The following is a 26680-nucleotide window of genomic DNA, read 5'->3' as shown; positions in this document are numbered from 1 at the left end:
GCGCTGCACCGATCCGAAGCCAGGAGCCAGGTGCTTCCTCCTGGTCTCCCGTGGGGTGCAGGGCCCAAGGACTTGGGCCATCCTCCACTGCCTTCCCAGGCCACAGCAGAGAGCTGGACTGGAAGAGGAGCAACTGGGACAGAATCCAGCGCCCCAACTGGGATTAGAACTTAGGGTGCCGCTGCCGCAGGCGGAGGATTAGCCAAGTGAGCTGTGGCGCCGGCCCAATCTTTTTTTTTTTTTTAAGAGTTCTTTTTATGTTCCCTTTTTGGTAGCATTCTGTTCTGATTTTTTCTGTCTCTAAGAAATCAGTTTTTAAAAAATGTTTTGTTTTGGGGCCAGTGTTGTGGTGTAGCCAGTAAAGCCACCATCTCTGATGTTGGCATCCCATGTGGGTGCTGGTTCAAGTCCCAGCTGCTCCACTTCCTGTCCAGCTCCCTGCTAATTCCCTGGGAAAGCAGTGGAAGATGGCCCAAGTCCATGGGCCCCTGCACCCATGTAGGAGACCTGGAGGAAGCTCCTGGCTCCTGGCTTCTATCTGGCCCAGCCTTTGCCATTGTGGCCATTTAGGGAGTGAACCAGTAGCTAAAGAATCTCTCTCTCAATCTCTCTCTCTCTCTCTCTCTCTCTCTCTCTCTCTCTCTCTCTCTCACTCAGTCTTTCAGATACATAAAAGATTTTTTAGAAGTTTTGTCTTAATGAATAGTCTGTTTTTATCGAGTTTGTTTTTCTCATTTATTTGATTTGGATCTTGAACTAATACTAGAGGATTTCCTCAGATATCTAGTAGTCCTTGGCTATCTGCTGTGACCAAGAAGCTGGTGGAAAGCTCTGTCCAAACTCATGGAGGGCTTGTAACACAGGTTTTCACCCCAGTCTCTAGGGAGTTCTGAGTGGGCCTGGTTAGGTTTGTCTCTGTGCTGCTTAAACTGGCAGTGAAAGGACAGTGTTGTGGCACAGCAGGTTAAGCAGCTGCTTGGGATGCACACATCCCATATCGGAGTGCCTCATTCAAATCGCAGTTACTCCATGTTTCTAATCTAACTTGCTCCTAATGTGCTTGGGAGGCAATGAATGATGGCTCAAGTATTTGGATTCCTGCCCTCAATATGGGAGACCTGGGTGGAGTTCCTGGCTCTTGGCTTCATCCTGGCCTAACTCTGGCTGTTGTAGCTTTTTGGAGATTTGAACATCAACCAGAAGGTGTAAGATGTGTCTCTCTGATTCTTCCTCTCTCTTTGGCACTCTGCCTTTCATATAAATAAATAAATATAAACTGATAGTAATATACCAGGAGTTTAAAAAAAAAAAACTCCATCTATTGTAGATTGATAGTTTTAAACTACAGTCAAAATAAATTACCAGAAAAGCAAATTTTAAAAAATAATGACAGGTAAGCCATTTTTATTGTTATATCTAACAGCCATAAACTTAACTCTGAAAATTGCTGTAATCGTTTCTAAACACTTTCAATTTCTGTGACTATCTTGTCATGACTGTGGGCACATGGTTCATGAACCATCAACAATATTGTTTTAGGGGCCAGTGCTGTGGCATTGTTGTGGTTCCCCCTCCCCCAACCTCCCTCCCTCCCACAACCCTCCCATCTCCCACTCCCTCTCCCATCCCACTCTTCATCAAGATTCATTTTCAATTATCTTTATATACAGAAGATCAACTTAGTATATACTAACCAAAGGTTTCAACAGACTGTGCCCACACAACCGCACAAGATATAGAGTACTGTTCGACTAGTAGTGTTACCGCTGCCTGCAGTGCTGACATCCCATATGGGTGCCGGTTCAAGTCCTGGCTGCTCTACTTCCAATCCAGCTCTCTTCTATGGCATGGGAAAGCAGTAGAAGATGGCCCAGGTGCTTGGGCCCCTGTACCACATGGGAGACCCAGAAGAAGCTCCTGGCTCCTGGCTTCAGATCAGCACAGGTCTAGCCATCAGGGAATGAACCAGCGGATGGAAGACCTCTCTCTCTGTCTCTTTCTCACTCTCCCTCTACCTCTGCCTCTCCATAACTCTACCTTTCAAATAAAATTAAATACATGTTTAAAAAAAACACAAAACAATATTATTTTAGCCAAAGGGCCAGCCTAGAAGAGAGAAAAGGGAGTGTGGAGTGGGTGTGTGGCTTGTATGTAAATAGACATGCAATCTTGTTTTGTTATGGTGTCCCCCTCTCACCTGTGCTTGGTCTCCCTTAGTTAGGAGATTTGGTTTTACCCTCTGAAGAGACTAAACCTCTAGACTAATGTGGTGGGGACCTAGAATTACTTATGGCATTATAGAGTAGGGAAGGGAATCTTCCCATCTATCTAAAACTCAAGCAGCTTTTCCTGAATTTCTCTGTAATTTAGCTTCTGCCTCCCTTCAGTTAGTTGGTACTGCCAGTTGCCAGGTCTTTGGAAGATTCAGATGTAAAATGAATTCTTAGCTTTTCCTGCTATCTGCCTAATTATTACTAATGTCTGGATAAAGGTAATGTTATTGATAAAATTAAAAGCCTTTTTAGGTAATTCTGTATCACCTTTTTTGGGGGTGAGGGTAACATTTCATTTTGAACTTTTAAGCTAAAATTGTTTACTTAGGTAAATTATAGATACTGAGTTTTATATTTGCATACTGATAATCTTGCCTGGTTTTTGGGGAGCCTTTGATTTTGAAAATTCAATTCTTTTAAAAAAAAATCAGTGTACTTTTTCTCTTGTCCAAAATCGTATTTCTCCCCCATCCGCTTTGTTCTTTCTTTTTATTTTTTTAAAGATTTACTTTATTTAAAAAGGCAGAGGTACAAAGAGAGGTAGAGACAGAGAGAGAGAGAGAGGTCTTCCATCCACTGGTTCACTCCCCAAATGGCTGCAACGGCTGGAGCTGCGTCATTCCGAAGCCAGGAGCGAAGAGCTTCTTCCAGGTCTCCATGCCGTGCAGGGGCCCAAGGACTTGGGCCATCTTCTGCTGCTATCCCAGGCCATAGCAAAGAGCTGGATCGGAAGAGGAGCAGCTGGGACTAGAATTGGCATCCATATGGGATGCTGGCGCTTCAGGCCAGGGCTTTAACCTGCTGTGTCACAGCGCTAGCTCTCGCTTTGTTCTCTCTTATATGACACAGTAGCCTTTTTCTTTTTCAGTATATCATCTCAGGTCTTATTGCCATTGACAATTACTACTTTTTCTTTTTTTAGGTTTTCACTTTTATGTAGTTATTGTTTGACGGCTAGATGGGAGAATGCAGAGGTTTCTCTGAGTGTTCAGATTACTTTTTGTTTTATGAGCTGTTACATGTGATAATGTTTCTGCTTATTTTTTTTTAAAGATTTATTTATTTATTTTGAAAGAGAGAGAGAGAGACAGGTCTTCTGTCCACTGATTTATTCCCCAGACGGCTGCAATGACCAGCACTGGACCAGGCTGAAGCCAAGAACTTAATCCAGGTCTCCCATGGTTCAGGGGCTGAAGGACTTGGGCCATCTTCTGCTGCTTTCCCAGGCCATAAGCGGGGAGCTGGATTGGAAGTGGAGAAGCCAGTACACAAACCAGCACCTATATGGGATGTTGGTGTTGCAGGCAGCAGCTTTACCCATTACGCAACAACACCAGCCCCTTGTGTATCTTTTTTTGTGGCATTGGTTATTGAGGTCAGTTTTTGGCAAATAAGCTAAGATTTTCACAGTCTTTTAGTTGGAAGAGGGGAAAGTTGAGAGCTAACTTTTTTTCTAACAGTCTAGAGATAATAATTTATTTATGTAGAAAAAGGATAGAACTGGAACCCTTAGAAGAACATAGCCATGGGTGTGAGAAGATTCATCTTTTTCATAAGTAATTTTCTGTTTACATTTCTTTTGATAGCTGGTGCTAGCAACCCTCTGCTCTGTCTGGCCTCTGGACCCAGTTCAAAGCCGTGGATTTGTTCCCTTTCTCCCCATCCCTCAGGCTGAGCCTTTTGTCATCTAAAGTCTCCACCCGATCTTCCACTCAGCCTCATTCCTCTGTTAAAGGTATGTTTAGGGGAGAGAATGGGCAGAAGTATGTCATTTATTGCCTCCCTTGGGGCAAAATAGGTAGATGTTCAGTAAAAGTGGTTGGATGAGTGTCCCACATAGACTTCCTTTTTAGAAATAGCGATTAGCAGGCTGATGTTGTAATGTGGCAGGTAGAACCGCTGCCTCTGATGCCATTATCCTGGTTTGTGTCCTTGCTGCTCCACCTCAGATCCAGTGCCTGGGAAAAGCAGTGGAAGTTGGCTGAATTGTTTGGGCCCCTGCCACCCACATGGAAGACCTGGATGTAGCTTCTGGCTTTGGCTTGGCTCAGCCCTGGTCATTGCGGCCATGGGGGGAGGGAAGGGGGTAAACCAGCAGATGAAGGATCTCTCTCAGTGGGTCAGCATGTGCTTTTTTTTTTTTTTTTAAAAGATTTATTTGAAAGTCAGAGTTACACAGAAAGAGAAGGAGAGGCAGAGATAGAGAGGTATTCCATCTGCTAATTCACTCCTCAATTGGCCGCAACGGCCAGAGCTGAAGCCAGGAGCCAGGAACTTCTGGGTCTCCCTCATGGGTGCAGGGGCCCAAGAACTTGGGCCATCTTCCACTGCTTTCCCAGGTCATAGCAGAGAACTGGAGTGGAAGTGGAGCAGTTGGAACTCAAACCAGCGCCCAAATGGGATGCTGGCACTGCAGGTGGCAGCTTTAGCTGCTATGCCACAGCACTGGCTCCAGCATGTTCTTTTTTTTTTTTTTTTTTTATCTATTTAATATTATGGTTTTATTTTCACTGAGGTTCATATTTCATTTTATAGTGCAACTTTTGCATTGTTGTGGTTCCCCCTCCCCCAACCTCCCTCCCTCCCACAACCCTCCCATCTCCCACTCCCTCTCCCATCCCACTCTTCATCAAGATTCATTTTCAATTATCTTTATATACAGAAGATCAACTTAGTATATACTAACCAAAGGTTTCAACAGACTGTGCCCACACAACCGCACAAGATATAGAGTACTGTTCGACTAGTAGTGTTACCGTTAACTCTCATAGTACAACACATTAAAGATAGAGATCCTACATGGGGAGCATGTGCCCAGTGACTCCCACTGTGGATTTAACAATTGACACTCTTATTTATAGCATCAGTAATCACCCGAGGCTCTTGTCATGAGCTGCCAAGGCTATGGAAGCCTCTTGAGTTCACCAACTCCGATCCTATTTAGACAAGGCCATAGTCCAAGTGGAAGTTCTCTCCTCCCTTCAGAGAAAGGTACCACCTTCTTTGATGGCCCGTTCTTTCTGCTGGGGCCTTGTTCACTGAGACCTTTCATTCAGGTTGTTTTTGCCACAGTGTCTTGGCTTTCCACAGCATGTATTTTTAACTCTCTTCTCAGCAGACCGTTTCCTTTGCAAACACCTTACTGTGTGTATTACAATGCTTTTGTAGTTCCCAGTCATTGTGTAGGATTTGGTTGTATCAGTGAGCATTTGGGAGATGCAGAAGATCAAATGGTTTAAGTTGCCAGGAACCTCTTCAAATTATTTTAATCATTTTATAAAATTATTATTATTTCAAGACTGGATGTAGTGTTGGTCAAGTTATGAGGTAATACTATTCTTAGAGACACAGCAATAATTTTTTTTTATTGACAGAGTTAGACAGTGAGAGAGACAGAGAGAAAGGTCTTCTTCCGTTGGTTAACCCTCAAAATGGCCGCTACGGCCGGGACTATGCTGATCCGAAGCCAGGAGCCAGGTGCTTCCTCCAGGTCTCCCATGCGGGTGCAGGGCCCAAGCACTTGGGCCATCCTCCACTGCCTTCCCGGGCCACAGCAGAGAGCTGGACTGGAAAAGGAGCAACCGGGACAGAATCCAGCGCCCCAACAGGGACTAGAACCTGGGGTGCCGGTGCCGCAGGCAGAGGATTAGCCTAGTAAGCCGCAGCGCCAGCCCCACAGCAATAATTTAAATAGCACATTTAAAACCAATGATCCATTTCTGGGCCAGTGATTGGATTGTAGCAAAAAGAACATTAGCTAATAGGTTGGAGGATTAAAATTACTATAAATTGTCTCCCTTTTTTTGTTATCTGAATTTTTACATGGAATACATTTTTGTCCATAGTAGCAGCCCTAATATAAGACGGTGTAAGGTTATCATCTTGGATTCCTTTTTTTTTTTTTAAAGCTTTTTATTATCTATTTGAGAGAGAGAGAGAGTTAAAGACAGAGAGAAGGAAAGATAGGGAGAAAGGTCTTCCATCCGCTGGTTCACTCCTTGAGTGGCTGCAACAGCCAGAGCTGGACTGATGCTGAAACCAGGAGCCAGGAGCTTCTTCCGGGTCTCCTACGTGGGTGCAGGGACCCGAATGTCTTCTACTGCTTTCCCAGGCCATAGCAGAGAGCTGGATTGGAAGAGGAATAACTAGGATAGGAACCGGCACCCATGTGGGATGCTGGCACCGCAGGCAGAGGCTTAGCCCACCTGCCACAGTGCCAGCCCCTTGGATTGCTTTTATATGCTCGTAAGTTTATACTTAGAGTTGAATATACTTGGAGACAAAATAGATTCTCTAAATAAATTTAAGAATTGAAGGCAAATAAGAGATCCCAAACAAACCTGATTTGTATTGTATATACCATACTTTAAATATAGAAAATATTGATATTAGATATTAATTATTTAACAGTTTCCAAACTTAGGTAAAAGCTGAATTACTTAATAAGTTAGTCCCTTTTATCTGCTTTGTAGTCTTTATTTGTCCAGCAAAGATGTTCCCAGTGTATTTGAAGCCAATGTTTTTGAGAACTGACATGAAAATCCAAGAGTAGTACTGAAGAGGTGTCAAATGTGAAACAGGAAATAAGTGATGCTCATACTGAAAGAATTTCCATCTACTAGGCCTCTAAAGATTTTGATACTAAGAAGCAATATTTAATGATCTCTTTATAATCTGTTTTTAAAATTCTAAGTATGCCACTATTAGAGAAGGAAGTAACCAAAACTGTTGTGTTTTATTTCACAATCATTTTTGACTCCTGTAACTTACAAGAGGTTGGGATAATTTAGTTTTCTTGTTCCTGAGCTGTTCCTTCCCTAACTGTTGCCCTAGACAGTGAAGAAGGCAAATTGGGCAGATGATTTAGTAATTTTTTGGTCGATTCATATAGTTTTTACACAACGTAGTTTCAATTAAATAGGTTACTAAAACTTGATTCCTTCGGCTCTTAAGGCAATCGGATCTGGCTAAAAAGCCCATGAGAGTTTCACAGGCATGGAAAGCCAAGACACTGTGGCAAAAACAAAAAGTGACCTAAATGAAAGATCTCTGTGAGTGAGATCCCAGCGGAAAGAACGGGCCATCAAAGAAGGTGGTACCTTTCTCTGAAGGGAGGAGAGAACTTCTACTTTGACTATGGCCTTGTCTAAATAGGATCGGAGTTGGTGAACTCAAGAGGCTTCCATAGCCTTGGCAGCTCATGACAAGAGCCTCAGGTGATTACTGATGTCATAAATAAGAGTGTCAGCCGGCGCCGCGGCTCACTAGGCTAATCCTCTGCCTTGTGGTGCCGGCACACCGGGTTCTAGTCCCGGTCGGGGCGCCGGATTCTGTCGCGGTTGCCCCTCTTCCAGGCCAGCTCTCTGCTGTGGCCAGGGAGTGCAGTGGAGGATGGCCCAAGTGCTTGGGCCCTGCACCCCATGGGAGACCAGGAGAAGCACTTGGCTCCTGCCATCGGATCAGCGCGGTGCGCTGGCCACAGCGCGCCGGCCGCGGCGGCCATTGGAGGGTGAACCAACGGCAAAGGAAGACCTTTCTCTCTGTCTCTCTCTCTCTCACTGTCCACTCTGCCTGTCAAAAAAAAATAATAAATAAAATAAGTAAATAAATAAACAAGAGTGTCAGTTGTTAAATCAACAACGGGAGTCACTGGGCACCTGCTCCCCATGTAGGACCTCTGTCCTTAATGTGTTGTACTATGCAAATTAATGGTAAAACTACTACTCAAACAGTACACTATACTTTGTGCGGTTGTGTGGGTGCAGTCTGTTGAAATCTTTACTTAGTATATACTAAGTTGATCTTCTGTATATAAAGATAATTGAAAATGAATCTTGATGAAGAGTGGGATGGGAGAGGGAGTGGGAGATGGGATGGTTGTGGGTGGGAGGGAGGTTATGGGGGGAAAAGGCGCTATAATTCAAAAGTTGTACTTTGGAAATTTATATTTATTAAATAAAAGTTTAAAAACAAAACAAAACCCTGATTCTTGCATGGTAGAGGCTTCTTTTATTGATAATTGAGGTCTAGATCATTAGAAACGTGCTGGGCCCGTGCTTGGCATGGTGGGTGGTGCCGCTGCCTACAGTGCTGGCATCCCATGTGGATGCCTGTTTGGGTCCCAGCTGCTCTGCTTCTAGTTCATCTCTTTGCTGTGGCCTGGGGGGCGGTGGAGGATGTTCTGGGTCCTTGGGCCCCTGCACCTGCTTGGGATACCTAGGGGGCCTCCTGGCTGCTAGCTTCGGATCAGTGCAACTCTGGCCATTGCGGCAATCTGGGGGGTGAGCCAGCCAGCTGATGGAGGACCTCTCTCTCTCTCTCTCTCTCTCTCTGCCTCTCTGTGGTTCTGCCTTTCAAGTAAATAAGTAAATCTTAAAAAGAAAGAAAGAAAGAACGAACGAACGAACTGCTCTTTTCCCATCATTCTGGAATCATCTGAGCCCATCTTGGCTTAGTGATAACAGTCAGACATCTTTTCTCAGTCTTCTGTCCCAGCTTCTCAACAGTTAGAGTTACTTTCTGTAGCTCTTTTTTAGGGTCCCCAGCCATTCACAGGACCTTCACCCTGTACTGTCTGCTTTGTAATGCTTAAATTTCATGACAAACATTCCTTTCTAGGTTTACTGTTTCAAAGATGACCTCGTTAAAGAGATAGGTATGAGTCAGGGGCTTAGTTTACTCTCCTTAGTGGCATTGTCAGATCATATAGATAATGACTTCTTTGGGTGGAAACAGTTATCCTTTTTGAAATCATTAAAAGTCTGGTTTTGAAATTTTACTAAAATAATGAAGTGGAACAGTTGATAGAATGCTTGCCTATATAGTCCTGTAATGTATCTTGCCTTGAGTTCTTAATATAGTTCTCAACTCAAGATACTTTTAAATCTAGAATACCTTTTAATATACCAGGGAAGGATAATCCCACAGTCAGCTATAACATCATCTGTAATTACAAAACATTGTCTTTGAGTTAGAAAGAGATGTGAAAATAGGGAAGAGCTACACAGTTGATAGGAAACTAACCAGCCTTCCAGTAGCTGCTGAGTTATAGTTTCAGTGTGGATTTGTTATTTTGTTGGAAGTTTAATGAATTACAGAACTTTAGAAGAGGCCATATTTGAGATGAAAACAAGTGTACATTCAGCTGTCCTTCAGAAATGCTTTATGTATTTTACATGCAAGGACATTAACTGTACCAATCTTGTAATAGCAAAAAATTGGGAAGGATTTAAAGTTCTACCATTGAGTTTATGTTAAATGACCTATTATAGTACATCCATAATGTGAAATACTCTGCAGCCATTGAAAAAAGTGAGCTAGAGCTATATGCACTGGCATAGAAAGAGCTCCTTGATTTAAAAATCAAGCTGCAAAAGTTTATATGTAGGGGTGGGCATTGTGGCACAGCAGATTAAACTGCTACTTGGGATACCATCGAATGTCACTTCTAGTCCTGGCTACTCTGCTTCTGATCCAGTTTCCTGTTGATGCATCCTGGGAGGTAGCAGATGGTATCTCAAGTACTTGGGCCCCTGTCACCCATGTGAGAACCCCAGGTGGAGTTCCTGGCTCCTCCTGGCTTTGGGCTGACCCACCAGCTGTGTTTGTTGAGGTATTTGGGGAGTAAACCAGAGAATGGAAGATCAATTGATCTCTCTTTCTCTTTCTTTCTCTCCCTCCCTCCCCTGTCTCTTTCCTTTTCAAGTAGATGAAAATAAGTATGCCGGTGCTGCGGCTCAATAGGCTAATCCTCCGCCTGCGGCACCGGCACACCGGGTTCTAGTCCCGGTCGGGGCGCCGGATTCTGTCCCGGTTACCCCTCTTCCAGTCCAGCTCTCTGCTGTGGCCCGGGAGTGCAGTGGAGGATGGCCCAAGTCCTTGGGCCCTGCATCCGCATGGGAGACCAGGAGAAGCACCTGGCTCCTGGCTTCGGATCAGCGCGATGCGCCGGCTGCCGTGGCCATTGAATAGTGTCCTGTTTATATGAGAAAACTATATATTTGTGTTTGTCCATTCCCCCATCTGGTAATAGTGCTCTGATTTTCTTCTAGAGCATCATCCTGCATCTCCAACTCTTATGTACCCTTTTGTGGCATTCAGTGTGTTCACAATGTTGTGTGGCCATCACCTCTGTCAAGTTGCAGAATATTTTGGTCATCCCTAAAGGAGGCACCGTACTCATTAAGCAGTTGCTCTGTTCCCTTGCTTCTCTTGGCCCCTGGCAGTAAATACTCTGTGTTCTGTCATTTTTGATTTAATTATTCTGGCTAGTTCATATAAATAAGACCCCATCTTATCTCCTTAGTAAAGATATTTTTGTTCTCTTCCTGCCAAGGGACTTTTAATCATCTGCATTTGCTAAGAACTGAAATCAAGCAAATTCATTTAGATTGTTGGGGATATGAGTAAACTCTGCATGAGAACGTACACTATAGGCAAATTTTGTTGAGCCCGAGACAATGTCAGGCTTGTCTTTGAGAAAAGGAAACATACTTTAGTGGTTGAACTCAGTGGTATCTATCATGGCTGCTGCACATTTCTACTTAATTATTTTGTGTTCCTTGACTATATACTTGAAGGGTGAGTCAACTCTCAATAAGCAGTGTATTAATGTGTATGTCCTACCTCCTTCTTAGGGACCATTTTTTAAAATTTAAAGTAGTTTTTATTTATTTTCATTTATTTGCAAGGAAGAGAGACAGAGATCTCCCATCCAGCTGTTCATATTCCAAATGCCTGCCAATAGCCAGGGGTGAGCCAGGCCAAAACCAGGAAGCTAGAACTCAATCCAGATCTCTCAAGTGGGCGACAAGGATCCAGGTATTTGAGCCATCACTTCTTGCCTCCCAGAGTGGGCATTATTTTGTGAGAAAAACTTTAAATTGTATAGATATTTTGAAGTGAAATTATGGTATTTAGAAATGGCAAAATTAGCCGGCGCCGCGGCTCACTAGGCTAATCCTCTGCTTTGCGGCGCCGGCACACAGGGTTCTAGTCCCGGTCGGGGTACCGGATTCTATCCCGGTTGCCCCTCTTCCAGGCCAGCTCTCTGCTGTGGCCAGGGAGTGCAGTGGAGGATGGCCCAAGTGCTTGGGCTCTGCACCCCATGGGAGACCAGGATAAGCACCTGGCTCCTGCCATCGGATCAGCGCGATGCGCCGGCCGCAGTGCGCTACCGTGGCGGCCATTGGAGGGTGAACCAACAGCAAAGGAAGACCTTTCTCTCTGTCTCTCTCACTGTCCACTCTGCCTGTCAACAAAAAAAAAAAAAAAAAAAAAAGGAAATGGCAAAATTAATTTCTTAGCATTACACAAATATATTTTTGGATATGTGATATTAACTGTAATAAACAACTTTTACCTTTTATAATGAAAGCCATGATAGTCTTTTTCTTATAGGTAGTAATAGAAAAGGTTAGTATGGGTAATCTAAAATGATGGCCTTCTTTCTTCACTAGTTAGTAACTATAATTGAATAGAGCAGATGATGCCTTTTTTCTGTTTTTGTTAGATGAATGCAGCTTTTGTTTATTTTTTAAACTTTTTATTTATTTTTTGAGAGACAACTCCTGTCTTCTGCTTCACTCTCCAAATGCCTGTAATAGCCAGGGGTGGGCCAAGACAAAATCTAGGAGCTAGGAGTGCTATCTATATGTCCCACATGAATGGCAGGAGCCCAATTGGTTGAGCCACAGCCACTGACTCCCAGGGTCTACATTAGCAGAAAGCTAAAGTCCTGCACCAAAGCCAGGAATTGAGCCCAGGTATTCCAGTATGGTACATAGGCACTCTAACTGCTAGACTAAATGTCTCCCCAAAGCTTTTATTGTAAGTGTAGGTTATCTTTGAGGAAGTAGAAAATCTGGAGAAAGGTCTGTTGGGGTTCTCAGAAAGTAATCGCTATAGAGTCAGTTAAGCAAATGAGAAAGTTATCGTTGGATGGGTGAAACGTGTGTAATTGGAGCTTTCCTATGAAGAATTTTTAAAAAGTGAAAGGCAGAGCCTTTCAGAGATAGAATGTATTCCATCTGCTTGTTCATCCTCGAAATGGCTGCAGTAGCCAGGACTTCCAGGAAACCAGAAACTCCATTCTGGCTTTTCACATGAGTGGCAGGGACCCAAGCACTCAACGCCATCCTTTGCTGCCTTCCCAGGCACTTCAGCAGGAAGCTGGGTCAGAAGTGGAACAGCTGGGACTTAAACCACCACTTGGATATGGGATGCTGGCATTGCAAGTGGAGGCTTAACCCACTGTACTACTATGTTGGCCCCAAGTAAGATTTCTTAAATTGTTAAAAACTGTAGTATCACCTTAATATAAAAATGTTAGAGCTTGAGGGTATCTACCCAACTATGATTTTTTGTTGTTGTTGTTTGCTTGCTTGCTTTTTTAGATGAGGACACAGAGCTGAAGAGAGGTTGAAGTTTTCCCAGTGGCATTTTGCAGAGCTGGAACAAGAACTTGCATTTTCTGACTTCCCGATTAGTGTTATTTTTAACTTCAAATTCTTACTTCTTGGTAAGCTGTTCTTTAAAGATTTAACAGTTCCTTTGTTTCTTTACTTGTTTGAGTAGCATTCCTGTATTGTGTCAAAATGAACTTAAAGATGCGAAATTTGCAATTACTTTTGTGATGGAAATTAACATTTTTTGTTTAACTTTAGGTGAGTTCATGTGGGAAAAATCCTGGTATTTTTGAAGATGTCTCAACACAGTATTGTGTCCTAATAAAATTAAAAATAATTTCAAGAATTTTCAGAAAAAAAGAAGACAGTAGGACTTTCTAAATCATGCCGTCTGAACAGAGACAGTTACTTTTTGATGAAAAACAAACTACTTTTCAAAAAGATTATGATGTGACAAATGAGGTAGTTGATACTACCAAATCAGTACCTAAGCCAAAAATTTCAGAAAGTAATTTTCATTGTGAACTGAAGAATGTGAAAATTCATTTGCCGAAAGTAAATATTCCAAATAAAGTCCTGTTGAAACATGAAGTTGACAAATATAGAAAGTTATTCCAGAGTAAACCACAGACTGCAAGAAAATCTATTAGTTTAAAGACTCTTAGCTGTGTAGAGGAGTATATTTTGCTTCACAAGTCCGAGAAAGCTGAAGAAGAGGGTGTCAAAATGTCTGCAAAAATACTCAATTTCAACTGTTCACAATGCCAAGATAGCACTCGATATAGCCCAAATGATTTGCAGAAACACTTTCAAATGTGGCACCGTGGTGAATTACCTTCCTATCCTTGTGAAATGTGTAGTTTTTCAGCAAGTGACTTCCAGGTATTTAAACAACACCGAAGAACCCACAGGAGCACTTTAGTAAAATGTGACATTTGTAACAATGAGAACGTATATACTTTATTGGACTTGATAAAGCATTTCACATCCACACATTGTGTTAATGGTAGTTTTCAATGTGAAAAGTGCAAATTCTCTACCCTTGATGTGGGCACATTTGTTCAGCATATTCATAGACACAATGAAATCCGTTATAAATGTGGTAAATGCCATCATGTGTGTTTTACCAAAGGAGAGCTTCAGAAACACCTTCATCTTCATTCTGGTACTTTTCCCTATGCTTGTCAGTGTTGCAGTTACGGTGCCACCAGGAGAGAGTACCTTATAACTTTGCACAAAGAACATTTATATGCAAAAGAAAAACTGGAAAAAGACAAATATGAGAAAAGGATGTCTAAGACTTCAGCAGGACTTAAGCTAATATTGAAAAGATACAAAATAGGCACATCCAGGAAGACATTGTGGAAACGTAAGAAAATTGGCAGTGGAAGTAACAGACGTGCAGAAAAAAACACTCAGGTGCTTTCAGAAATGAACAAAACACAAACTGTATCTGAAAATCAGAGCCATCTTGTTCAAGAGCATTTGAAGGAAGACAAGGATGAAAGGCTACCCTGTGAGAATAATGATAAGCCCACTGAGTTAGAGTCGGAAAAGCCAGTTCTCCTATCCACTGGGCAGTGTCATAGAACTGAAGAGGGGTCACATGCTACTTCAGGTTTCTTGAATACTGCTGTCCAAGGACCTACATTGTTAATGGTGAAAAATAATAAAATAACAGTTCCTGCTAACTTTAATGCTAAATTTATGGGCTTCAAGATGGTGGATGGAAAACAGCATATTGTAATAAAATTGTTGCCTACCAGTAAACAGAATTTATATCCGCCAGGCTTACAGATGGATGCTGCAAAAGACAGTAATGCTAATTTGCAGCCTCAGACTGTGGACACCACTGGGTTTTTAACAGGAATAACAACTGAGTTAAGTGACACAGTTGTTATGAAAACCTCCCCAGTTTTATGTTCATCTTCTATACCTTCAGGGAATGTAACTTCAGAAAAAGAAACAGGTTTCATATCTCAGAGGAATAACATGTTTCAAACAATGGATTTTGAAAAAAGTATGTCTTCCTTGCCAGCAACATCAGAGTTGGTTACAGCATCAGTGAATTTGACCACAAAAGTTGAAACAAGAGATAATGTTGATATGTGGGAAAACTCTGCCACTCAAAGTCACTCTGAAGTGTTAGATACTGCCAGTAAAAGTCCAGATAAAGTCAGCTGTACCGCCAAACCAAATACATATAACAATGGAGATATGCATAACTATTGCGTTAATCACTTCAATCCTGAGTTAACTGTTGAGTGCTCCAAGCGAGGATCATTACCTTTTCATAATTACTCAAAAATGAATAACACTATTAAACGCCGTAGGTTTTCAAGAATAGTAATGTGTGAAAACCCTCAAAGAGAACCTTCATCAAGCAAAACAGTTGTTCAACAACCCATTAGTGAATCGGTTTTATCACTAGTGAGGAAGGAGAGCTCAAAGCCAGATAGTTTTTTACCATCTGTTAGCCTTTTAAATGATAAAGATGGAGCTTTAAAAACAAAAGCTGACACTGAAGAAGAGTGTGTTTTAGAAAAAGGGCAAAACAGTGATGAAGAAAACCTGTACACTAATGAAAATCAAAATGTAGAGAGTGTGGCTGAACAGTCCAAGTGGGAAGACATTTCTAGTGGTGATACACCTATGATGCCTAGGATCACATCTGTTTTCTCTCTCCAGAGCCAACAGGCATCAGAATTTTTGCCACCTGAAGTAAACCAGTTACTTCAAGATGAATTAAAAGCAAAACCAGATATAAAACAAGATTCTAACAGCACAAATACAGGCCTGCCACATCATTGTGACCAGTTATTTCAAAAACTCGAGGGAGAAGGCAAACCAGTTGAATCTTCAAATGACTTCAAAGTACAAGACATCTTCCCAGTTACATCTGGCAGTGGGGGTATTAATGTGCCTGCAAATGATCTGAATGTGAAGTATAATGGTAAAGAAAAACAAGTGTTAAAAGATTTGAGAGATTCAGAAAAGATGCCTAGAATTTCAAGTATTGGCGCATTGCTCAAGACTCAGTCAGATGCAATAATAAACCAGCAGCTTGTAAAGGACAAACTACGAGCCACCACACAAAATGTAAGTTCTTTATACGTGCAGAGCCCACTTACAAACTCAGAACCAAAAAAAGCTATATTTGTTCAGACTCCAAAAGGTTTGTTCATACCATTGCATGTTGCTAGCAAGCCTGGATTACATGTAGTATCAGGAAGACCACTTCCACTGGTTAATACACAAAGTATTCCTGCTTCTCTTCTTTTAAACAAGAAACCTGGGATGATTTTAACATTTAATAGTGGGAAATGTGAAGGGATTCCCACCGTCAAAACTGAGAATGCTCAGGCTTGTGGAACTTTGACAAAGGAGCCTTGCAAAACACCTCTATTAAAAGTAGAACAAAACAGTAATTGTCTCACACCTGCACTTTGTTCCAGCATCGGCAGTTGTTTGAGTATGAAAAGTAGCTCAGAAAATACTTTGCCACTGAAAGGCCCTTATGTTATTAAAACACCAGCAAGTTCTTCAGTGAAAACAGTTTCTACTCCTAATAGAATATCCGAGCATCAAGGCACAAAGTTGAATATCTTGGATCCAGTAAAACAGCAGAATGAAATTTTTCCCAAACAACCTCTTTATACCCTCTTGCCTGATGGCAAACAAGCTGTTTTTTTAAAGTGTGTGATGCCAAATAAAACTGAGCTGCTTAAGCCTAAATTAGTCCAAAATAGTACTTATTATCAAAATATACAGCCAAAGAAACCTGAAGGAACACCACAAAAAATACTGCTGAAAATTTTTAACCCTATTTTAAATGTGACTGCTGCTAATAATCTTTCAGTAAGTAACTCTGCATCCTCATTGCAGAAAGACAGTGTGTCATCTACTCAGACAATAGGAGAAGAGCAGAAAGAGCCAGAATCTCCTAGAGATGCCTTACCCCTCTTAGTAGATGATTTGATGCCAGCAAATGAAATTGTGATAACTTCTTCTACAACATGCCCAGAATCTGCTGAGGAACCAGTATGTATCAGTAACTCTTCAGAGGCCAGAGTATTAAGGTGTAAAACAAATTATACAGTTGAGAGAAGCTTCAACAGAAGAAAGACTTCCAAAAAGAATTTTTCAGAAATAAAAACTCATGTAAGTAGTAAAGGTTCTGAAACTGTCTTTGTATCTAGAAACAGAAACTGTAAACGCAAGTGTAGGGATAGTTACCAGGAACCTCCAAGAAAAAAATCAACACTGCACAGAAAATGTAAAGAAAAGACCAAACCTGAAGATGTCCATGACGCATTGGGATTTACTAGACCTAGGCTTTCAAAAGATTCCATCAGAACTTTGCGACTTTTCCCTTTTAGTTCCAAACAGCTTGTGAAATGTCCTAGGAGAAACCAACCGGTTGTAGTTTTGAATCATCCTGATGCAGATGCTCCAGAAGTAGCAAATGTAATGAAAACTGTTGCTAAATTTAATGGACATGTACTTAAGGTTTCATTGTCAAAAAGAACTATGGATGCTTTACTGAAACCAGTTTGTTGTAACCCTTCTGAAATAGCTTACGATGACTTTTCCAAGAGGCACAGAACATTTAAGCCTGTTAGTTCAGTGAAAGAAAGATTTGTGCTAAAATTAACACTCAAAAAGACAAGCAAAAACAATTATCAGATTGTGAAAACTACCTCTGAAAATGTTTTGAAGGCTAAATTTAACTGTTGGTTTTGTGGTAGAGTATTTGACAATCAGGATGCTTGGGCTGGTCATGGGCAGAGACATTTAATGGAAGCCACTCGGGATTGGAATATGTTAGAAGGAAACTAGTATTACCTTAGAAAATAACAGTGGGTTGAATTATTACAATGCAGGCATTTTCTACTTCAACATAATACCTGAAATTAAGCTTTTTAAAAGTTGGTTATGTTTCTGTGGAAGAGCAAAAGTTTTATGTGTATTACTTGAAAATGCTGTCACTGCACACATACATTTTGAAAGAAACTAATCACAGCACAGATGTACTTTGATGTAATTTTTTGAAGATGTGTTCTTGGAAGATAGAGCTAAAGAAAATTTTGATGAAGGTTTTCTCTGTTCTTCAGTGACTTTTAGTAGAGGCTAATGGGTGACAGCCCCATTCCCTCTCTCCTTCCACCAGCCTTACAAATCTGATAAATATAGCTCCTCTGAAGACAGAGAGCTCTTTTGGATGGAGCTGAAGGAGTTTCTCATCATTTGTGAAGGTGGAGAGCTTGGGTAAAGAACTTGCTCCATGTCTGCTAACTACAGTTCTTTTGAAGGGTCTTGGGTTCCTTTAAAAGTACATTTAACTCACTACAGTTATATCTTGCTTGAAGAGTTCTTGACAAGTCAACCTTTTATTCCTGTTAAGATCGAACCCATATCAGAGATTGAAACACCCTCCCCAGGTGATTTTCTTTCTCTAAATGGCTATGTCAAGTATTGCAGTACATGGATAGCCTTAAGAGAAGAATTGAACTCTTTGTTTAAAGTCCAATTCAAGAACTTCAGCATTTTTCTGAATTTAATTATATTTTCCAGTGACACCCCCCCCTTGCACAGAACTATGCTTATTTGATTTAAATTGTTCCCCACAAGCCCAGTGTTTATTTTATTTCTTTTTTTGTCATCCCTTTAAAAGGTAGAACATTGAAGCACTTCCAAGGGAATGACTTTTCTTGAAAATAAAAAATTTCTTCTGCAGAGTAATATTTTGCAGCAAGATGAGCAAAGCAAATCATATTTTGGTCTGTGTTTAATTGCTGTTATTATCTAAATGTCCAAATGAAGACAGAATGTTTTTGTTAGCAACTTTAAGTCTTAACTGACAACCCAAAGCAGATACATACTGATTGTTGGCATTTGAAAATGGGGAAGGAAGCATAACAGTAGACTCAGGCAGTACATGAAACCTGAAGACAATTCCTAAGGGACATGCCCAGCAGAGTTTCAAAATGAACATTTTCACGACAACAATAGAATCACAGATTTGAACTTTTCACCTTGCAAGTTTAGATCAAATTTTGTTGGATCATTGAATAATGGAGTTCTCCCATTACAAAATTACAAATATTACATGATTATTTGGTTACATTTTTACTTCAAGTGTTAATGACATTTCCATTGATTGTATGAAAACTTCAGGGCTTCTTTTTTGTATATAACAAATTAAATCTGTACATATTTTTGTATCTTTGAGTTATGTAAATTTTGCACAGAGTTTTTGACATAAAAAGTTTATTTTCTTTCAGTTTAGTTCAGTGCATGCATTAATAAAACTGGTTGTTTAATTTAAAAGGAATATGTGATACTTTACCCATATTTTATTGGTTTTATTTCAGATGTAGATTTTTTTGAGACAAATTCATTTTCAGGGATTGAACACTATTGTTAGCAAGTGCCTACTAAAGATGTGAAACAGTTTACATATGTCAACTGTAACAGTAGGTCCCAAATGGGCCCATTCCCTTAAGAGTTTTATTTTAAAGAAAGCCATACATAGATGCTTCAAGCTATCTTGCTATGCACATTATACTTGTACTGTTTTTTGTGCAGTTTATCTACTTTCTTAGTGAAGTATTTTTTGTATAAAACCTGTTACAATTGTGTTTCTTAAATTGAGCCTAAGAATGGAGTTGATTGGAAAAATATGGTATATATTAATAATGTATATGGTGTTTAAAGATGGTAAGCATTGTTAATTTTATTGTTTACTGTTAAAGAACATTTTCTCCAATTAAATTTATCTTGAATTTGTGTTTATACAGTTTTTTTTTTTTTTTTTTTTACTGTGCTAATGGGTATTTTATTCTAATGGGAAATACTGAGATTTCAAAAATGTGCTTTTATGTAATGGCAGTGAACTATACAAAATAAAATGTGGGATTTTTTTTTTTCCCAAAAAAACCTTAGATGAAGTTTTATTTGAGAAGGGTAACATTTACCATAATTTTCCTATGGTTGTGCTGGCAACATAAACCGTAGTGAGATTTCTGCTCTTTGGTACCCTAACAACAGAAAAATGGAAATACTGTGTTACGAGTAGATCTGTAATGAGGCATTGCCTCTTGTGAACAGAGAGGATGGAGAGATGAACTAACCTGTTAATGTTTGCTGTTATTATCTAAACCATAGAAATACATTACAGAATAGCCACAGCAGTAAAATATATTTAATATTCAGACACACTTATCTTAAATTTTTTAAAATATTTATTTATTTGAAAGATGGAGTAACACAGATGTAGGGGCAGACAGAGAGAGAAAGAAATCTTCTATCCTCTGGTTCATTCCCCAAATGGTTGCAACATCTGGGGCTGGGCCAGGCCAAAGCCAAGAGCCAGGAATTCCATCTGTGTCTCCCATGTGGGTAGCAGGGGCTAAAGTATTTGGGCCATCTTCATCTGTTTCCCTGCTTGCATTAGGAGGCAGCTCGATTGGAAATGGCACAGCCGGGACTCAAACCGATGGTCTGATATGAGATGCTGGTGTCACAAGCTTAGCTTGCTGTGCCACAACAAGAACCCCCTAAATTTTTTTTAAATGAACATCTTATGAAAATTGCCATTACGTTACAGCCAACATTCCAAAATAATATTTAATAAACACTAACCTTGATTATAAAGTAGAGTAGAAACCATGATTCTTTTTCAAACGTAATGACCGCGTGCTGGGTCACCTAACAGAAATCCAGAGCCGCGAATGCTCACCATGGTGTGGAGGAGAGAGGAGAGAGAGCACCTGTGTCATCTGGAACAGCTACTAATGTTGCTCATACAGTATAAACCCACAATTTACTGTAGGCCATGTTTGTAAAAAACAACATTTTCTAGATGGGAGACACTCAAAGCTTGCTTCCTTTTCCTTCCCATCCATGAGTTCAGTGCCAAGGGTATAGGGAAGAACCACGCCACGGCACAAGGTTGGAATCAGTGCAGTTCTTTGCTTCCGTATTTCCCAGTCTTTAGCACTGCTCCAAAACACAGCCTGCAAGCAAAGCTTTTCAGGCTCTCACTTGGTGGGCTTAAAAGCAATTTAAAATCAGTTTCATGTCCCAGGTACTCTAGTTGAAACCTTTTCTGGTTTTAAGTTATTCTTAACAAAATTCTGATGGAGGCTTCCCTACCTGGAACTTCATTGTCAAAGCAGAAAATCAAATCCCTCTTTTCTCCTGGCTGAAAAACCTCTGGAAAATACAGTATTCAGTATTTTGATGTTTAGTACAACTGGAAAGAATTAGTTTTATTTTTGCAATTGAACTTGTGGGTCAAGAATGTATTTTATTTTTTCCTGTTTCCATTTCACTGAGATAAGACTGTTACTGTTGGGCATTTACTTTTAGAAGTTCACTTTTCTAAGAATTTGTCTTGCTAAATATTCAGTAGCACAGGTTGAAATGTAATACAGAGGTCTGGTGATTTAACTTAGGCTTTGTAGGCCAAATAGTTTGTCATGACTATTCAATTCTTATAATACAGAAGCAACTGTAGGCCCTTTGTAAGTAATGACTGTGACTGCTTTAATAAAATGACTCCCCCAACAGGCAGTGGGCTGTATTTGGCCCAGTGGCCATAATTTTCCAATCATTGCTTGAGTTACTCAAGTGTTTGCTCCTACAGTGAGATTTTCATTAAGAAACCCAAGTTTGTGATACATATAATTTGTTTAGGACGTACAAAAATAAAAATACCTGTAGTTTCGAGTGTAGATGTGTTTTTATAAAAATGAAGAGAATGAAATGTGGTGAAAATGGTTAGTGGGCAAAGTGGATAGGTCATTTGTGTGCTAAGAGTAATGCATTTTATGGAGGGGTTAAAAATGCTGTGAGAATTTATGTCTGGGTTAGCTGGCAAAGAGACACACAGTTACTAGTTCTTTTAGTGATTTGAAACAGGTGTTAGGAAAAGAAAAAGTAATCCACATTCTTGTCATGGGCAAGAATGGAGCTCAGCTGGAAACAATATTACATATTCATACAGCTAAGCTTGATTTTTAAAAGTGATTCCTTTTCACCGTTAATGTCTGCTTACTAACCTGGATGTACCCCAGTTAGGGCACTGGCTGTATCATGCTCCTCTGCAGCTTGTTAAGATCCTTCTCAGCTAAGTACTTGGCTCCACTGAGGATCGCATCTGGCCAGGCTTGTTGGAGAATATTTCTGGACATTGTTGCTGTTTAACAGTGTAGCATGGGCAGAAAACTCTTTTCTTTTTAAAAAGATTTACTTACTTATTTGAAAGGTAGAATTACAGAGGGGAGGGTCTGCTGCTTTACTCCCTAGATGGTTGCAACAGCCAGCACTGGGCCAGATTGAAGCCAGGAGCTTCTTCCAGGTCTCCCATATGGTAGTAGGGGTCCAAGCACTTGAGCCATCTCCTGCTGCTTTTCCCGGGTCATTAGTAGAGAGCTGGAATGGAACTAGAGCAACTGGGACACAAACTGGCACCTGTATGGGATGCTGGCATCACAGGTGATAGCTTACCTGCCATGCCACAATGCTGGCCCCAAAACTTCCCTTATAATGGAGATCTGAAGTGGTTAATTTTAATGTTATGCTTCTTTGAATAACTGGACAATTGAGAGATAATTAGTATCTTGGAAGAGGTGTTTGCTGAAGTCGTCTTTTAGTCATTTTTTGACTAGTTCTCAGTCTGAAAAGGTTTCTTTTAATGCTCCCAAGTTTAAGAATCTTCTTTAAAAGAGACCATAATTATTATAATAGTGTAAACTTTTAAAACTTGTGTAGGAAAAATAATGTAAACCAATTTTTTGATTAATAATTTTGGAGGACACCAAGACTGTACTTAATTTGAATACCTAGCAAAGACTTTTTTAATGTGAAAATAATTATTTGATCGTATTTTAAAGGGTACATCAACCAAAAGTAAGGGCTATGTTCAGGTTGCAACTCTTGAATGAAATGTTGATACCTGATTTATCAGTTATTTCATAGATTACTGCTTATGTAAAAGGATAAGAAAGCAAAATGAAAAATGTGGAGGTGAGATAAAAATAACTACTTGTTGCTGGCTTGCTTTCAGCATCCAAAGGAACACAATGAAAGTTATCTTCCCTGAACAATTAATAGCAATCAACTGGCAAACAATAGAAGACCCATTTCTTTCTTTCTTTTTTTTTTTTTTTTGATAAGATTTATTTATTTATTTGAAAGAGTTACAGAGAGGCAGAGCCAGAGGTAGAGGTCTTCCATCCGCTGGTTCACTCCCCAGACAGCCACAATGGCCAGAGCTGTGCTGATCCGAAGCCAGGAGCTTCCTCCGGGTCTCCCATGTGAGTAAGGGGCCCAAGGACTTGGGTCATCTTCCACTGCTTTCCCAGGCCATGGCAGAGAGATGGATTGAAAGTGGAGCAGCCGGGTTTTGAACTGGTGCCCGTGTGAGATGCTGGCACTGCAGGCCGTGGCTTTACCCTCCATGCCACAGTGCTGGCCTTGAAGGCCCATTTCTTTTTTTTTTTTTTTTTTTTTTTTTTTTTTTTTTTTTGACAGGCAGAGTGGACAGAGAGACAGAAAGATCTTCCTTTTTCCGTTGGTTCACCCCCAAATGGCCGCTGCAGCCAGCACGCTGCGGCCGGCGCACCGTGCTGATCTGAAGCCTGGAGCAAGGTGCTTCCTCCTGGTCTCCCATGTGGGTGCAGGGCCCAAGCACTTGGGCCATCCTCCACTGCACTCCCAGGCCATAGCAGAGAGCTGGACTGGAAGAGGAGCAACTAGGACAGAATCCGGTACCCCGACTGGGACTAGAACCTGGGGTGCCGGTGCTGCAGGCGGAGGATTAGCTTAGTGAGCCGCAGCGCCAGCCAAAGGCCCATTTCTAATGAGAGGCACAAAATAGCCTTAAGAGTTTCATGTGGGACTGGCACTGTGGCGTAGTGGATAAAGCTGCCACCTGCAGTGCCAGCATCTCATGTGGGCGCTGGTTCTGGACCCGGCTGCTCCACTTCTGATCCAGCTCTCTGCTATGGCCTGGGAAACAGTGGAAGATGACCCAAGTCCTTGGGTCCCTGCATCCTGGCTCCTGGCTTCCAATCGGCACAGCTCTGGCTTTTGTGGCCATTCGGGGAGTGAACCAGCAGGCAGTAGACCTCTCTCTCTGTCTCTGCCTCTATGTAACTCTGCCTTTCAAATAAATAAATAAATCTTTTTTAAAAAAGTTGCATGAAGCTGCCAAAAGAAAACCCTGAAGACCTAACTGGGCGATACATGGTATTTCTGGGTGAAGATTAAATAAATAAATTTATTTGGCAAAATGCACTTTTCACAGCTTTACCCTCTTTCCTGCCACCCCTCTCCCAACAGCTCTGCAGGGAGGATATGAGTGGGTCCTTCAGAGAAGAGCTGATTTCTCCTCAACCTCTTCTCCCCATGCCAGTCTCCTGCTCCATAACACAAAGGTTCAGAGGTTCTTGGAATGAGTTTCAGAGATCTATGTGCTACTCATTACAAGGAATTTGTATTAAGAGTTCTCTAGAAAAACAAAACTAGTAGGATGGATGGATGGATAGATAAAAGGGGAATTGTTAGAATTGGTTCATGATTATGGACACTAAGTCCCATGATAGGCTTCAACCAAATCTTGGCAAACGGAAGACCCAAGGATGCCAGTAATGTGGCTTAGTCCAAGTCTGAAAGTCTGAGGCTCAGGGAAGCCACTGGTATAACTCATTCCAAGGGTAAAGACCTAAGAACCCAGAGTCTGCTGATGCCAGTCCCAGAGTCCAAAGGCCAGAGGGCCTGGAGTTCCTATGTCCAAGCACTGGAAAAGGATGTCTCAACTCCAGGAATGAGGGAGAAGCAGAGGAAGGGAGGGAGAACAGACCCCCAGCTGTTTGGATGGTACCCACTAATATTGAGGGTTGATTGTCCCCACTGAGTCTCCCAAGACCAATTTAGAAATAAGTCTTCACCAGCTCTCTCCAGATAAGCTGTCACATAAAACTAACCCCATGGGTCCTATGTGTGACAGACAACAGTTGACAGCAGAAACAGTGGAGGCTGAAGTGGATAATTCAGAGTTTTGAATGAAAAACTACTAAAACCAAGCATCAGCAAAGTGTGTATTTGCATGTGATAGTTTCCAAGGGGACACAGCATTTCTTAGGTGGCTCAGGAAGACGTCAGACCTCTAAACTGATCCTGAAAGAATGGATATAGTTTGAACATAGAAACAGCTGGTGAGCTTTCCTTGGAATCCCAGTAATGAACAAAAGCAGGGGTTAGGAAGTTGTGGAGTTTGTACAAAAATACTAATTTGTGCTGTGTAAAAAGGCATGCTAGGAAATAAGATTCAACTGAGAGTCTTATTTCAAGCAAAACTATCTTTAGAAATTGAAAGCAGACCAGTAGCAGAGTATACGTGACAACAGCACAGGAAAAGTAAACGGAGGCAATGTTGCATTGCAGAAAGGAACTAACACCAAGTAATAAATCAGGAAAAAATGGAGAACCAGAATGCATATAAGGTTAATGTGACAAACTCTACATGCATATTTGCTCTAATTTTTTTTCTATGACACATGGTCTTTTTTTTTTTTTTTTTTTTTTTTTTTTTTTTTTTTTTGACAGGCAGAGTTAGAGAGAGACAGAGAAAGGTTTTCCTTCCATTGGTTCACCCCCCAAAATGGCTGCTATGGCTGGCGCACTGCGCCGATCCGAAGCCAGGAGCCAGGTGCTTCCTCCTGGTCACCCACGCAGGTGCAGGGCCCAAGCACTTGGGCCATCATCCACTGCACTCCCGGAACACAGCAGAGAGCTGGACTGGAAGAGGAGCAACCGGGACAGAATCCAGCGCCCCAACCGGGACTAGAACCCGGGGTGCCAGTGCCGCAGGCGGAGGATTAGCCAAGTGAGCCACGGCATTGGCCATATTTGCTGTAATTTTTAAATCATCTTTAAAAGACTTAAATTATGTAATGCAACAACTTGTTAGGTTTGTAACCTATATTGTATAAGACAGTATAGGATGGAGGAGGAAATAAAAATTTTGATGCTGTACTAGAATTAACTTAATAGTAACTTGAAGTAGATTCTGATAAAAGATGTGTACTGTAAGTCCTAGTACAAGAAATAAAATTCCTCAAATATCATTAAAACATCATTAGAGGAATTAAAATAGTTTAGAATACCCAGAGCAGACAGTAAAGGAGGGATAGGTCAACAACAACCAAAAAGAAAGAAAAAAAAAAAACACCATGAAACACAAAGGGAATTGGTAGACCTGTACAATCATATCAGTGTAACATTAAGTATGAATGGATTAAAATAATCCAATAAACAGGCAAAGATTTTCAAACTGGCTCACTAAACAAAATTCATTTCTGTGTTATCTATAGGAGATACACTTTGATGGCATATGTCTTTAAGGTTAATTTATTTATTTGGAAGACAGAGTGTTGGGGTTTGGGGAGTGGGGTGGGGAATCTTCCATCATTTGCTGGCTGACATCCCAAACAGAAGACAGAGTGAGCCAGCACCACAGCTCACTAGGCTAATCCTCTGCCTGTGGTGCCAGCACTCTGGGTTCTAGTCCCAGTTGGGGCGCCAGATTCTGTCTCGGTTGCTCCTCTTCCAGTCCAGCTCTCTGCTGTGGCCCGGAAGTGCAGGGGAGGATGGCCCAAGTTCTTGGCCCTGCACCCACATGGGAGACCAGGAGGAAGCACCTGGCTCCTGGCTTCGGATTGGTGCAGCGCGCTGGCCGTAGCGTCCATCTGGGGGATGAACCAAAAGAAGACTTTTCTCTCTGTCTCTCTCTATCTCTCTGTCTAACTCTGCCTGTCCAAAAAAAAAAAAAAAAAAAAAAAAAGATCAGATCAGATCTAAGAAACTAGATATGTGCAAACCGTTGAAATCTTTACCTAATATATACTAAACTGATCTTCTGTATATAAAGAGAATTGAAAATGAATCTTGATGTGAATGGAAGGGGAGAGGGAGCGGGAGATGGGAGGGTTG

At 41.2% G+C, this 26680-nt stretch overlaps 1 protein-coding gene across 8 annotated transcripts in view; it reads left to right on the top strand.

Moving 5' to 3' along the window:
- The window catches only part of ZNF518A (zinc finger protein 518A), a 41135-nt gene extending 21661 nt beyond the window's left edge, over positions 1–19474 (top strand). For 4 of the 8 annotated variants that reach the window (XM_062213993.1, XM_062213994.1, XM_062213998.1 and 1 more), the window contains exons 3-5: positions 3860–4008; positions 12668–12792; positions 12938–19474. In XM_062213993.1, coding sequence (XP_062069977.1) covers positions 13064–17518 — 4455 coding nt within the window. In that variant the 5' untranslated portion in view covers positions 3860–4008; positions 12668–12792; positions 12938–13063 and the 3' untranslated portion in view covers positions 17519–19474. Of the gene's footprint in view, positions 1–3859; positions 4009–11016; positions 11094–12427; positions 12548–12667; positions 12793–12937 lie in introns of those variants that run through there. The other 4 variants (XM_062213996.1, XM_062213997.1, XM_062214000.1 and 1 more) reach the window with 4 other exon arrangements.
- Positions 19475–26680: the final 7206 nt, after the last annotated feature.

Source organism: Lepus europaeus, chromosome 17 (genome assembly GCF_033115175.1).
Source record: "Lepus europaeus isolate LE1 chromosome 17, mLepTim1.pri, whole genome shotgun sequence".
NCBI classification, from domain to species: domain Eukaryota; kingdom Metazoa; phylum Chordata; class Mammalia; order Lagomorpha; family Leporidae; genus Lepus; species Lepus europaeus.
Note: the sequence above shows the minus strand (reverse complement) of the source record. Positions and strands in the feature narration are given on the sequence as shown.